This window comes from Gossypium arboreum, chromosome 12 (genome assembly GCF_025698485.1).
Source record: "Gossypium arboreum isolate Shixiya-1 chromosome 12, ASM2569848v2, whole genome shotgun sequence".
Taxonomy (NCBI): Eukaryota; Viridiplantae; Streptophyta; class Magnoliopsida; order Malvales; family Malvaceae; genus Gossypium; species Gossypium arboreum.
This window is the reverse complement of record NC_069081.1, coordinates 99,270,512-99,286,670: the sequence shown is the minus strand read 5'-3', so window position 1 is coordinate 99,286,670 and position 16,159 is coordinate 99,270,512. Positions and strand designations below refer to the sequence as shown.

At 31.5% G+C, this 16,159-nt stretch overlaps 1 protein-coding gene across 3 annotated transcripts; it reads right to left on the bottom strand.

Annotated features, from left to right (window-relative positions):
- Positions 1-7,883: 7,883 nt before the first annotated feature.
- LOC108478922 (MYB-like transcription factor EOBII) lies at positions 7,884-9,190 on the bottom strand. 3 transcript variants are annotated; one of them, XM_017781376.2, is made up of 3 exons: positions 8,823-9,190; positions 8,618-8,747; positions 7,884-8,544 (listed from the first exon to the last, which is right to left on the bottom strand). In XM_017781376.2, the coding sequence occupies exons 1-3, from the start codon at positions 8,950-8,952 to the stop codon at positions 8,130-8,132; spliced, it is 675 nt and encodes a 224-aa protein (XP_017636865.1). In that variant the 5' UTR covers positions 8,953-9,190; the 3' UTR covers positions 7,884-8,129. The 3 variants fall into 3 exon arrangements, with proteins under 3 accessions (XP_017636865.1, XP_052879327.1, XP_052879328.1); XM_053023367.1 differs by having other exon boundaries at positions 8,618-8,734; XM_053023368.1 differs by having other exon boundaries at positions 8,618-8,719.
- Positions 9,191-16,159: the final 6,969 nt, after the last annotated feature.

Here is a 16,159-nt window from a genome sequence, read left to right as displayed (position 1 = left end):
CACGGGCATGGAAGAATTTAGTGTTTTGGTCTCCTAAGTGAAGTTAATCACATCTAGCCTTTTGCTTCCAAAGGATTTCCTCATGGTGTAGCACATTCTCTAACTCCTACCTTAGTTCTATTTCATGAGAGGCTAAAAGATTAGTACTTGAGGTGTCTATTTTCTTTTGGATCGCAGCAAGTTTGTGAATCAAGTTTCTCTTGCGAGTGGTAATGTGGCCATAGACGGACTTATTCCAATCCTTTAGATCATCTGTGAGCAGAGCTAGAGATTCTGACATAGACCCTCTAAATTTCCACCGATCTTTGATAAAGTTCCCAAAGTCTAGATGTTCAATCCACACTGTAAGGAAGCGAAACTGTCTTCCTCTCGGCAAGGTAAACTCTAGCTTAAGATTTAAAAGAAGAGGTCTGTGATCAGACTTAATCTTCGAAAGATAGGTAATCAAACTGCTCAGGAAATTTTTAATCCAGGCCTCATTTCCCAAGGCACGGTCCAACCTTTCAAAAAGAATGCCCCGATGCCAAGTAAAAGGAGGGCCTTTAAAACCCAGATTATGCAACCCAGTCGAATCTACAAAATCACCAAACTATGGGCATCACTTTCCTGGCGAGAGGCTCCCAATTTTCTCGTTGGAAGATAAGATTGCTTTAAAGTCACTGATTATCACCCACGGATTATGACCGATCGAACTAGATAACTTTAAGTCTCGCCAAAGGTCTTGGCGTTTTTTACGATTGGGGCTTCCATACACGAAAGAAACCATGAATGACATCAAGTGAGAGTCAAACCAAACCCGAGCCAGAATAAATTACGAATGATTACGGACCACCTCTACCTGAACTGAATTTTTCCAACCAAGCCAAATGCCTCCGGCATACCCGATAGCCTCCATACGATGAGAAAAATAGAAGCCTAATTTTGCAATAATTTTATCCGTTTTCGGTCTACTGATTCTCGTTTCAAGCAAGCTAATAATGTCTGGTATGTACTCCATGTTGTAATCCCAAAAAATACGGGGAACTCTAGCATTGACACAACCTTGGCAATTCCATAAAAAAATGAAAGTCATGAAAAATTAGCGAGAAAAATAAAAAAAACCATACCATTACTGTCGGGGGACATTAGTGGCACTAGGGTCAGTCTCGTCATACAGTCTGGTATCATTTTCATTTGTCAATTTTGTCGAGATAAGATTCATCATTCCTTCTATTGTATCGGCTAAGGAAACTCGAGAATTCGTTGATGCTTTCAAATGACTTCCCCGACCTCGTAAAGTAATATTGGATTTTTTACCTCCACGAGCAACACCAATTTTACCACTAATTTTTCGTTCTTTAATTCATGGGCTACTAATTCCAATGGGTTCTGGATAGCGATTTTTGTTGCGATCGAAGAAATTTGAAATTTCTTTAAAAGTAACCGCAGAATGTTTTCCAGGATCTAAAATGCCTTCGGTTAATTGGACCGCAATCTCCTCAGGATATTCAAGGCCTGGTTTAATATGAGCTGCGGTATTGTCTAAATTAATTTCTTGTGAGGGAAGTTGTCCACCCTTGACCAATTCACCTGCAACACACAGGGTAGGCACATGCATTGAACCATTAAAATTAAATTTGGAGTGGCAGTATACTTGATTTTTGGGGTTGTTATCATATTAATGGGTCCATTGGTGATCAAGTTGAGGCTTGGCATTATCACTTGGGCCAACTAGCAAGCCGACCTATTTCTTTGGATATTGGACTGCTGCCCCCCGAATCCTTAGGCTCCAATTGTGGCAAAATAATGTCTTTTGGTAGCCTGTCAGTTGTTTGACTTTTGTCTTTGAATTTCTTTCCTTGGCATTCGTGAAAGGAAGCATAGAGCTGGAAGTGTTTTTAAAGGACAAAGGACGGTTAGCTTTTTGTACCAAAAGGGTAACTAATTCAGGCTCTATGGGAAGAGCTTGAATTTTCTTTCCTTTCTTGGCTTTCGGGTAACCGTTAGTTGCTTGTAAAGGGTTGGATAGATGGGTTGTAGGCTCTTGTAAGCTATCCTCAGAGTTCAGTACGAATAGGGAAGTAAATAGATGAGATGAGGGGCCGTCTATGGGTTAGTTCACCGGTCGGCCATTATTTCTGGTGGTTATTGGTTGCTTTTTGCTATGGCGGTTCGACACTTGCATCTAAGGGTCGTAAAGGTCTTGGTCTGTTGTATTGGGATTTGACTCTCCCGCCCTAATCGTCTGATTTTGGGCTACTGTTTCTTCCATGGCAGAGATCAACTTCTCCGCTACTTGCTCTTTTGGACTCTGGCTGCAATTTTCTTTGATGTGGTCAACCTTATCACAGTTGTAGTAGATGGATGAGAGGCCTTCATAAACTATCGTTTGTTTCTTTCCATCAACACCAATGAACGGAACTAGGGGTTTAGAGATATCAACCACTACAGCCACTCTAGCAAACTTGCCCCTTGTCTTATCGGTGGTGCTGTAGTCAACTTTTACCACGTTGCCGATAACAGAAGCCAAAACTCGTAGTAATCCCTTTGTGTAATAGTGATAATGGAGCCTCGGTAGCCTTATCCAAGTAATGATCTTGGAAGGGTAGTTCTCCTCTATAGAGAATTCTCGACTCCATGGTTGCACCACCATGTAATGCGTGTACACCATCTAAGGGCCACCCATGATAACTTTGTTATAGTCGTTCTGGCTGGCAAGTTTTACCAGAAAGTAGTGTTTACTATTTTGTAATCACTTGTTAGGCCCCAAAGGCTTTCGATCTTGTTGGCCAAAGCTCTATATCTGATTGGTCTGCCTAGCACTCAATCTATCACCGTTTGCTTGTTATTCTTATTGATCAAGGAGTGGACTCTTTCTGAGAGGCACACCTGAGGGTAAGGTCCATCCATGGATATTGAGACATCATCATCAAGTAGAGAAACCTCCTCTTCCTCGTTCAAAGGCTTGCACACGTTCTCCCTTGAGCTTGAACTATTGTTATCTAAAAGTATTTCTTTAAAGGAGGGTTTGGTAGGTTCTGGTTCTAGCATCGCCAGGTCATCATCATCTGCTAGGGTAGTGTCTTTGTTTTTCACTTTCTTAGTCGCCCTTAGCAGCTCCGTCGGGATCAAATCGCCAGAGTGTTCGTTACTGGTAATAGCATCCAGGGGTTGCATGCTGAGTGAAACCTCAACTTTTTTTTATCTAACTGCTTCTACATTATGTTTAGATTAAAGTTAAATTGGTGAAATTGGATGGACTGAATTGAAAATCATGAAAATATTGGTTATTACAAATAGGTATGGAGTACCAAACATGAATGTTGATTGTTTACAAGACTTGTATGAAATTTGTAAACTAGTACAAGGTTCGTTAATGACATGTGTACGACAATAATGCCCGTGTGAACTTAGTAAAAGATTAGGATACATATGCCATGCCATTAGGGTTATTTACGTAATCGATCAAGGATTTAGATGATGATACGAGATCTAAATTTATTTCAGATTCTCAACTTATATGTGTCCTTGGTTTAGCCTAGACTGGTAAACTCGACACGATGTCAGCTTGTGTGAGCAATTCCACTAAAATGTCAGCTTGTGTGAGCAATTCCATTAAAATGTCAGCTTGTGTGAGCAATTCCATTAAAATGTCAGCTTGTGTGAACAAAACATTCCATGTATCTTAGTTTGTTCTACTATAGTTCCCTCAAGAAAAACTTTAACTTAATGGAAGTGGAAACCTTAAAATAGTTTGGATATAGATTGCATATGAATTCAATTTGAGATATGGTATATAATTTCTTATTTATTGACCTTGATATGCAAATTGACTAACCTATTTGGTTGTATATGATGATATGTATTAGTTGCATCAATATATGACAAGGAAAGCCATATTGAATGCCAATTTGATTAATAATTTAGCATATTGAAGTGATTAAGGTAAGCAATGTAAATTTCATATGAACTTACTAAGCATTTTATATGCTTACCCAGTTATTTTCCCATTTACTTGTAGATCTTTACCTATTGGAACTCATTAAGCTGGACTGTTTCGAAGCTCACATTATCCTATCATCGAACTAGAAGTTTTACGATCATTTTGTGTCAGTTTGTGGCATGTATACATAAGGTGTCTTATGGTACAATCTAGAATGGAAATATGTTACTTATAACAAGGTTCTTTTAACATTCATTTATCATGTTGATTTGGTGACTTGAATTATACATGTTGGTGAGAATATATGTGTTTGATTATACTAAAGAATGTGATGAACTATATTTATAGACATGGTATGCAAAATGGTATAGAATGAAGTTGAAATGATATGTTAGATAGTATGCTTGAGGCATAAGTTGATGAATGGTTATTTTGGTTCAAGATTTAAGCTTATAAACCATTAAGGTTTATAATGTAACATGAGTATGAAAGGGTAAGTATTAATGTATTACATCATAGGTAAATTTGGTAATTGAATGATTGGTTGGTTGAATGTAAAAAAAATAGATGATTTGTATTAGGTCGAGCTCGTATTGAATTGGTTTTGTTTTGAAATGGTTAAATGACTTGTTTTGGTATGTTTTTGTGTGTTTTGTTTCAATTGAATTTGGTATTTGGTGCACAAAAATAGTAGACTTGGTGGAAAACTTGAAATAGGTATCAAATAGTTTATTTTTACCAAAAACAAAGTCATTGTCCTCGTGAGCAACCTGCCTCATCGCAACGTTGGCCGACAGTAAGTCATGTCGCGACGTCGAGTGGCCTGAGGTCATGATGTGACAAACTATTTAGTGATGTCACAACTTGGAAAAGGTGACGTTATGATGTCACAACTTGGAAGAGGTGACAGTAAGCAAAATAATTAACGCAACTTAAACCCATGACACACATAAGATAATAAACACATTAACCATCAAACCAACCCATAAGATTGGATAATTAGTTTCTTTTAACCATGATAAGTTTAAAAAAGATTGTGACAACTAAAAACAATGATTACTTAATTATATTGGCATTTCCTTTTTAAGTTTTTTTTTTTTTTGCTTTTTGTGTGGCCTATGATAAATAAAGACAATGATTTCTTAATTATATTTGTATAATTAAGTGTTTTCTGATTGAGCAATATATATGAATATACAATGGGTCACATTTTTTTTTCATAAGAAAATGGCCACATATCCGATTTAAAACTCATGGACCCGTATCTCAAAGAGCCTCATGGACTTGTCCCTTTATTTGACCAAAAAAGTTAGACGAAGAAATGAAAGACTTAAAACAAACTGTTTAGTTACTTCTGTATAAGCCATCAATTCTTTTTTTTAAGTATATTTAAAAAAATTAATCCAATTTCATTTAAGATTTATATTGCACTTATCTAGAATGGATATATATATATATATGTTCGTTAGCGATATTAATGGTGAATCCAATCAATTCACCATTTACTTTAATAGACAATTTTAATGTTATTGAAAGTTTTAATTGATTTTTTTACTATGGAATTTTTACTCTTAAATCATTAAAATTTTAAACATAGACTTATTATTTTATGTTTACATTACATCATATTTTTTAAAGGTAACCATAGGTTTATTTTTATGGTATATATATTACATAGATATATAAAATAATATATTAATAAATTAGTAAATTGGTTAGACCCAGCTGAGTTTGGGCCTATATTTTAAACATGCTAAATTTTTTTACTTAAACTTATTTAATATTTTCAAATATTGAGTTTAACTCAATTTTTGAGCGTCTATTCATAATCTTAAAATTTAAATTTATGGTTTATAATTAAAAGAATTCAATATCATTAGTTAATTAAGGTAGGGTTTGGAAAGCTTGCTTAGTAATTAGATTTGGACATAATTGTTTGTAATTATATAAGTTTAGCATGTTTAAGTAATATAACTATTCGACTTTTTTCTGTGTTGAAAAACTTGATTTTAGGGGCCAAAGAGCCATTCCGGAAAATTAAACTAAAGGTGTTGGGGTGAGATGGAGATTAGGAAGGAGAATTATTAAGAAGCTTAGTAATTATTAGAGAAGTTAGTATAAATAAGGTAACTAGAATTGAAGGATTAGATGAGTGATTAAGCAAGCCCTTAGCGTTAAGGGCAGTTAGCCCACAACTTAAAATAAGTTAGTGGATGGGCTTGATATGAGCCATAGATTTCCACTAATCCTTTCATGATAAAATGGTAGCCATTAGATTAATTATAAATACGCAATTAAAAGGAAATAAAGGAAAGATGAGAGAAGAATGTGCTTCATTCCATCTCTTACAAACGGCAAGAAGAAAGAAAGGAAAGAAAAATTCAAAGGTTTTCATCCTCCATTACCATGTGCTATCTACCGAGGTTAGTGTATTTTTGTTTAAATTAATAGATTAGAATGGTGGTATAGACTATAGAGGATTATAATTTAAAGTTGGAATTAGATTGGACATGCATTTCATGTTTTCTTAGTGAATCTAACATTGTACTAAATGATATTTCAATTATAAAATAATAATTTGTAAAAATTTGAGTAATTCAACTACATATATTAAATCAATTTGTAATTTGTCGCGTCCAACAATATCTTTAAATGAGTAATTTAAAATTAATAATAAATTATAAATTTATTTTCGAATGAATCAAATATAAATATTAAATAAATTCATAATTACTATATGTTTAAAGAATGTAATTGAGTCTATTTGAGCTTAAATATTGGTTGGAGCTTTAGCTCGACTCGAGCTAGATTGAAAATTTATTTTTAAGTTTAAGCTCGACTCAAGTTTGATTAAACTCATACACAACCAAACTTGAGCTTGATTTATATATTAAAAATGAAAAGCTCGATAAGGCTTGTGAGTCATTTGAGTTGACTATTTCTAAGCTTGAATTTAGTTCAATTGATAACTTGAGCTTAGCTTAATAATTGTCAAATCAAATTTGATTCTTCTTTAAGTTGAACTCGAATTGTTTGTGAGCACCAATATTTCATTTACATGCCTACGATTAATTTTCATGGATTGTCAAATTGAAATTATAAAATATTAGTTAAAAAAATCCTTTTTAAAATACCTTTAAAAAAACCCAAATATCAGTTCCTATATATAGACAATGGACATGTGTCTCTATACAACCCCTTAGGGGATATTTTTCGATGTATAGTATGTAAGGGCAAAGCCAGGGGGCTGGCATGGGCCTCGGCCCCCCCTAAAATGTAAAATTATTTTTAGGCCCTAAATTTTTTTAAAAATTTTAAATTAGTAAAGGTAAAATTGCACTTTGCTCTCCTAAAATTATAAAAATTCAATTTAATCCTTTACAAATTATAAAGATATAAACTATAAAAAATTAAAATTTCATCCAGGCCCCCTAAAATATTTTTTCTGCTTCATTTCGATAGTATGGTATATAAATTTATATAAATATGATTTTAACTCTTAAAATTAGCAAAAATATTACATGAATACATAATTGGTCATAAAAGGGCCAAGGAGAAATGAATTTGATTTCTTAGAGGAAATTGAAATATTATAATTTTATGAATGTATCTAGCAAATATCTTTATTATATTTAATCTATTTATTTTAAATGGATCAATTTAATTTTATATTATTAAAAGAATAAAATAAATCTAAATTTCAACAGAGTTAATGTTTACTATCTAAAAAGTATCATTTTGTGTTCAACCGAGTAATATTTTAATTGTTGATGAAATATTTTATTTGAAGTTGAACTATAAATGAAAAAAAATATTTTTCATGTTGATTTTAAACAATAAATATTAATTATGTTCTAATTTAAGCTTATTTAATTTTTTTAATAGTACATGGATTAAATTGACCCATTTAATAGTAAATAGATTAATTTTATCCAATACCTAGAAGGACTTGGTAGGTAAATTAACCCATAAGAAAACGTAGTATTTATTGTAAATAGGGTGCTTAATTCCCAAGTCTTAAAACAATAGCAGTAGTACTAGTACAAATAAAACTGTCCACTGAAAGTCACTTTGATGACCTTAATCACAGGTCATATGCCACAGCATTAAACTATCACACAAGTAGTGAGTCCAATGTGATTTGTCAGTAAAGATTATAATGTGCTGGGGAGCCTTCAAGTTGAAGGATAATTGGACTCCACTAATACTAGTTCCCCATCTCTCCCAACTCCCTACATTGCCATAAACTATCTGTCATCTCATTACATATCCAACACCCTTCACCCACAGCTGACATGGATGCCAGTCTGAATGCCTCCATGTCCTGCCCACTTCTGCCAATATTGTAACTTCCATTAAGAACTAGGTTATTGTTGTCGACACAAGTATGGGCATATGCGTTTGGACTTGTTTCGTGTTGGGGAAATTCAATTTGCTCTGAAATGTTTATGACTGAACCTGAAGGGACGATGCATTCTGGTAATTGACAAGGAACTGAAAATTGGGAGCTCATTTCTTTCAAAGAAGAAGAGGATGGCTGCTTGTTTTGCACCCTTGTTCTCCAATAGTTCTTGATCTCGTTGTCTGTTCTTCCCGGAAGATGCTCTGCAATTTTTGACCATCTACAGAGGAAACAACCGTAAACACAAAAAGAATGCGCCTCTAAAAGTAAATAAAATCAACAAATTGAATTACCGATTTCCCCACAGGGAATGAAGTTGAAGAATCAATTGTTGTTCTTGGAGAGTGAGGTTTCCGCGCTTAATGTCAGGGTTCAAATAGTTAAGCCACCTTAATCTGCAACTTTTACCACTTCTCTTAAGACCTGAGGAAGTTAAAGGTAGATCAACCCAGAACATAAAGAAAAGGGTAAAGAGGTTGTTGATCAATGTGTTGGTACCTGCACATTTTGCCAACATATTCCAAGGACCTACCCCATGACGACCAATGTAATGGGTTAGGAGCGTATCCTCTTCCGTGGTCCATGGCCCTTTTCTCACCTCAATCTCCTCTTCAATAAGAGTGGACATTCCCTTGGTAACAGGGGTCAAGGTTTTTTATTTTGGGGGGCGGGGGGTAACGAGCCTCAAATCTATAATCTAATATTTCCTCTCTTTTTTTCTCTATTATATCAATGAAATTGGGACATGAGCTTGGCAAATTGTTGAAATTTATAGGATTCAATGGTGTTAACTATAGCAAGGAGTTTGGGCACATGTTCATCAGCCTTTCTTTGCAAAGGAGAATAAATTTCTTAGAAAGGATTAGTACGATATCAATTCTCACACATGCTTATCAATAAATATTACATTCTTAGAAGTAATTTGATTAAGAAAGGTAATTACGAATACCGATAATATTAATTTTTATGATCATAAGATGAATATGAAAATAACTTATTTCGAGTCTTATTTTAAAAATGCTTTTACATATTAATAGTATTGGTGGTGGTGAGTTTTTAAATTTCCTAGATGATAGTTGGGTTGTGAGGGTATAAGGCCATGAAAAGGGAGTGAAGAGAATAGGATCCAAGAAGAGAGATCAATAATTAGAGAAAGTAAAGAGACAGGGAGAATTCATGCAAAAGATAATGTTGTTTCTTTTTTTCTTTTCCAAATGTAGTTGATTGTTCTCTTAGAGGTGGAGATGCCTTTGTCACTTACCTTATTATAGTATGCCAATGCTAGAAAGCACATGTGACCTGGTGGCATAGATAAGGAATTAGATGCAATAATTCTTCTACTATAGGGGTTACCACACCTACAATAACAGTGATTTCAGCATTAACAATGAGAAAAACGTGACCTTATTCTTGATCTAGTTCTAAAATTTTATAAATAAATAAAAAATAATTCTAAAATATCTTACATTTTTTTTAATTTCTGTGCCTGTTTTATTTTTTATATTCGAGATTTTTATTATTATTTTTTTAATATTTGAACTTATATTTCTCCTTGAAAATGCAATGTGCTTACCACTACACTCAATATTTATTTGTTATATTTTATTAAATTTTAAATACGAAGATTCTAATGTTTAAATTATAACTGGTATACCTATCACATTCGTATATTTTTGAAAATAATGTATTCAGATTACAAATGTTAGTTTAAAACAATATACAATGGTTTGAAACTAATTAAAATAATATTATCATAAGTGTAATAAAATGTGCATATTAAAATGAAAATGTATGAAACAAATATCAAAACAAAGTTTTGGTTGAGTGGTAAATTTAAGGTTTTATTAATGCAATTAGCATGAACCAAATCCTATCATATGCATTATTCTTATTTTTCTTTAAAATAAAAAGATTAAAATGCCCTTAAATAGTATAACTTATTTTAATTATGGAAAGATATTTTGGTAATTTATTTAACCAAATTTATAATCGATTGACTTGTGACGCCAATTTAATTAATAACTTAAATAATAGTATAAATATTGCATTACTTAAAAAAAGATATAATAGTACATATTTAATGTTTATGAATATAAATTATGCAAGTGTATAAACAAAAATCAAAGTAATATATTTATAAATTAAAAATTATATCAAACTAAATTGAATTTTTTTCGATATAATGCCTAGAACTACCTATAATGATGCTCATGGATTCGGTCGGTTTCGCCTATAAAAGGTATTTAGAACAATTTTCAAAGTCCGGACCCGGTTCAGTGTGAAAAAATGGGCTTACTTTTTTGTCCAAGAAAATTTGACCCAACTTAAGGTAAACTCAGACTTGGCCCAATCTGCTCATATCTAACTTTTTAGATTAGTTTTTTATTTAAAATTGATTTTTAATAAAAATATAATGCACTAAAAACTCTAAAATTAAAATTTTCTAACACATTAAAAATATTTATATTAAAAACACTACCATAAATATAATAAATATTTTATTATATTAAAATAAAAATAAAAATAATAAATATTTTATTGTATTAAATATAATTTTATATTTTTATATTTTAGGTTGGGTTATTTAATTGGATAAGTTTCTTTTAAGTTTTGGATAATAAATTTAATTGTTATTGAACTAGTGATTTAATATGAATATATATAATTAATATAATTAATTTTTATAATATAATATATTTGTACCCAACTCAGGCCAAAAAAAAATTACCCAAAGCTAAATCCATATAAAAACAAACATTAAAATTTACTTAAATCCATTTTCAAATCTTGTTAAATAAAAAAGTAAACACATTTCAGAATGCTATGAGAAATAAATTAAAAGGAGTAAATGAAGCCACAAAACAATCAATGTTATTTGTTAATTGCATTTAACATCCATCCATAACAGGACAAGCCCACCACGACCATCCACAATTTTCAAAACCCCATTTAGAACGCTAGAAGTGGCAAGGGCAGTACACAGTCTTGCAAGATTTAGAAAGAAAATTAATTATCATACTAAAAACATCTTTAAATTATCACGCTTTATTTAAACTAGATTATAGACCATTTATAATTTCCATAAAAATATCAACCATATAATAAATATATTTATAAAAAACAAATCAGAATTTTGTTGTAATAATAAAGTAGAAATCTTGAAAATAATAATCTATCTCTCATCTATATATATATATATATATATATATATATATATATTTTTTTTTATTTTATTTAAAACACATCAAAATGATATAATTACAATGTAAAATATTAATATCTTAATTGTTAAGCAAATAAATTAGTGTTCAATTGACTTGTGGCATTAATTCAATTTAAATTTTAATATTTAATATAAATAGATATTTATATTTTGTTAATTAAACAAGTCTTGTACTAAGATATTCATTTATAAAAGCACTTAATAATATTTTTATTTGACATTTCATGTTGATGTAGAGGTTGATTTGACAAAAATGGCTTTATAAGAAAATGTTTATTTGAATAATCATATTAAAAAAAAAGTAAAATTATTTGATAAATGTTTGTGGAAAATTTAGAATATAGAAAGCAAAATTGAAAAAGTGAGGCATGCTCCTTTTGATAACTAACCTGCAGTCAGTGGCCTTTGCAGCATTATTGGTGATGTTTTCCTCTCTTCCTCTAGGTGAAGTAGTGGAAAAAGCTCGCCATTTAAGTGCTTACGAAATTTTTGGTGAACAAAATTAGGATGTGTACTTTCTTAGTGGTCGAAGGTGTAACATTTTAGATTTTCTAATGTGTCGTACAACATTGGAGAAAATATTGATAAATCAAATGTAAATAGTATGACGAGCCGATTTTAGAAAATTTTGATTTTTAACTCTCAATTTCTTTCAATCAAGACAGCTCGATTATTAAACTGAGGATAGTTATTATTTGAACATGGAATTAGTAATAAAAGAATATAAAGTGATTAGTTTGAATTACTAAAGGATATGGTATAGGGACTAAATTGTTTGGTGACCAAAATTAGAGGAATTTGATTTGGAATTTTTGTAGGTCTCTAAGTTGCAATTGAAGCAAGGGGCAATTAAACCATATTTAACTAGCCTAGTGGGTTGACATAATTTCTAACAGTTGATCTCCACCAAATTTATAAATAAATTATCTTTACTAATTAAGTTTAATCTAACATCCTAAAAATCGAGTTAGTAGAAATAGGGTTAGTAAAAATTTTATAAAGTAATTGATTTGTTTTAGTGGTTAATTGTTATGTTTGTGTGAGAGATCTTGTGTTCAAATCTCTTTCCTAGTAATTTTTATTATTTTTGTCCCAACCCTTATCCTTGAATGTCTGGCTTAGATATTATTTTTGCTTAACTAATGATAAGAATGAGCTTGTTGGATAAGAATGAGCTTGTTGGTTTAGTGGTAAAGTTTTAATTCACCCATAGGTCCTAGGTTCAAATCTTGTGTGTGTAAAGTGGGGATATTTTTATTTCTCCATGTGGTCAGAATTTGAATTAAATTTAAAGTCTGGAAATCTGATAGGGATTGGTTAAGTAAGATTAATTGTCGTCCATCTCTGCCACTTCTCCTCTTTCCCTATTTTGGTGATTTCGTGTAATTCTCTTCTTATATCAAAGAAATTTCTCTGGTATTTTTCTTTGGGTTTTCTTCTTTTCTTTCCCATTTTTCTCTCTTAAAACATTCTGCTGCCAATTTTTTCTCTAACGCTATCTTTCTTCTTCCATTTTTTTATATTTGTCTTGTTGTATTTCTATTTGTTTTTGTTCCTATTCTATCTTCTGTATCAGTTCCCTTTGTTTGCGCTATCAACTGTTCATTCTACTCCGGGTAAGTGGTTGTTGTTATGGTGTAAGCAATGTATTTTTTTTTTCTCTATTTGGAAAGGAGAAATATTCTTTTCGGGTTAGTTGTTTATATGAGTAATTATTGTTTTGATTTTTTATAGAAGAAGAACGTGAAGTGTACTACAACTCTCCATCGATTTAATTACGATTTGGAGCTGTTGTTAGTACAAGGGTAAGTAATTATCCGCTGTGGTAGGGGTTGGTTTTCAGTAATTAAGTTCGTTGGACGATGATTATGTAGTACTAGAGAGTCAAATTTGGTAAAATCGTGCTAATTAGTCTATTCTGAATGACGATTTTAGGTTTTGGAATTGTGAGTGTTGAATCAACATAAAAAACTAATCAGATGTGTAATGAAAAACTCAAAAAATAACGAACGATGCGATGTTGAAAAACCTATTGTTGGTGTCATACGGCTTGGGTTATTTGGGCCATGTGGACCAGAAAATTGGACCTTTTGGGCCGTGTGGGCAACATGAGCGTGTGGACCTTTTTTTTGAAAAATTGTCACCTCAGGTTGTCTTGATCTGTGATTCGTAATTAGACTCTTCATAGGGTCCATACTGCTTAAATAAGACTTGAAAACAAGGTATTTTTTAATATGCTTTTGTATGTGATGTGTTTAAGGTATGTAAATTATGTATTATGATTTATGTTCTGTCAATTTTGATGGCATGTTTTTGTTTTGCTATGTTTTGAATGAGCATATGATGTTTGGATATGTTAAATTGTATATCTCTGAATTTGCTATATGATTATGCATCTGACGTTATGGCAAATATAATTTGTGTTTGTTAAATTTGTGACATATCTGTTCTGCGAAGCGTGGAATTCCATGCCTTCGGATTTCTATTTTTGTAGAACTTTATGGCTTACATGCTTTTCATTCAGATTATGTATCCACATGACATATCACATTGCATGGGGTTGAGATAATATTGGAAGTTATGGCAGTTTAATGATCTACACCATCTGGTGATTTAACCACATTTCTATTCTGGTAGCTTGACTGTATTTATGGTAGCTCAACCACACACATCTATTATGGCAGTTTAGCTGCAATATAGTGGCTTGACCACATATATATGATTTGGTAGTTTATCTGCAAATCTGGTGGCATTGTCCACAATTATCTATTGATGTGTTGGCTGGACGAGTTTTAGGGAACTCTGATTTGATGTGTAGCGGAATTGGATAGGAAGTTTTCTGCAAAATTTTCATTTCATTTTCTGAAAATATTACATTGACATAATCATGCATACATGATTTTGCCATGCGAGTTTGTTGAAATTCGTTGGAATGTTTAATTGGTATTTATGTTATTTGTGTTTCTGTTTGGGTTTAGTTACACACTGAGCTTGTTAGCTCACCCTTTTGTATTGATCTTTTAAGGTAATCAGCTATTTTAGGATCGAACAGCGTGCGGGAGCTCAAATTGGTTTTCACATAAAATGATATGTTTTGGTTAATAAATTAATTTTTGGAACTTTTGGCTTTAAAATTAATCTCTTGGATTTAAATTTTGGTTTTAGGTTTTTGTTTCTTTGTTAAAGTTATTCTGCATGATATCTGTTAATCAGCAATCATTGTTAGGCTTCAAAATTAAACAAACTAAGATTTTTTTTCTACTACAAGAATTCAATTTGGTTTTACGAAAGTTAATAACATAAGTTTTAGAATATGCTCAATCGGCTAGTTTAAACATCTTCACTTGTCGAAATCACAGTTTTCTAATATTAACTTCAAGATTTTCCACTACAAAGTTTTATTCAGAATCACAAGTTTTGCAAAGCAAGTGACTTAAGCGTTATGTTTTTATAAAGTTGGATTTTCAGTTAACAATTAATAAGTTCATATAAACATTTTAAGAAATTACAAAATTTTCATGTCGAGGAATTGTGGTGAGTTTTTATAAATTTTGATAATTTTTGATTTTTGATTTCATAATGACTAACGTTCTGGAAAGTAAAATTTTCATGTATTGATATATCCTTTCAGATTTGGCTGTAATGTTTAGGCCGAGTTTAGGGTGTTACAGTTCAATTTATATAAACATGTGTGTGTTAGTGGAAGGAAAGAGAAAGCACATTTCTTTTTTACTTGTTCATCTTCAGTCAACTATGAAAGAAAGAAAAATAAGGGTTGAGCTTCTTTCATATTCGGGCAAATTAACTTGAGTTAAGTGAACACATTCTACAAAATTGCTCATGGAATTTTGATTAAGAAAGCTCGATAGGCTTAATTCAATTGTTGGTTTGTGTTATAATGAAGTTCTTCTCAAGTTTCCATTATTGATTTTATAAAGTATTAAAGATTGAAAACATGAATATGAATAAAACTAAGTTTGGTTATGCTAACAGCATGCTTGAAAGATAGTGGGAATTGTTGGTATAAGCTGGAATTGAGTTTAGATTATAGAATTAATTACGCGTTAGTAAGGATCTACTTGTAAGGGATAAAAAATTTGAGGTATGATAGTGAATAATAGTAATATGAGGTCTTTGCACTATATTTATGAATTCGGATTTAAATTCAATCGAGTAAATTGTGAGATACGAGCATTACGGACATTAGTGATTTGAGGGGTCAAATTGAAATAAATGTATTCATGTTTAAATTTTTGTAACCTATTTTTGAAATGTTTGACTAATAGATTCTTGTAATTGAATTTATCGAGTATAACTAATAACGAGTGTAACACCCCAAACCCAGCTTAGACATTATGGCTGAATCTGGGAGTGTTACGAAAAAGGGTTTCAAATCTAATCTTACCACGTTAAAAACGTTGTATAATTTATTGCTAAAAATGAGTCCATATTTTTATAACGTATTTATTATCATATTCGTTACTGAAATCGTCGATAGTTTGTTCGTTCAAAAAAACATAGTTTGTAGCGAAAATCTTACAAGTCATTATATTTTGAAAACCAAGTTCGTATTTTCCAAAACGTTTATTTACGTGAGACTGTTATTTTTAAA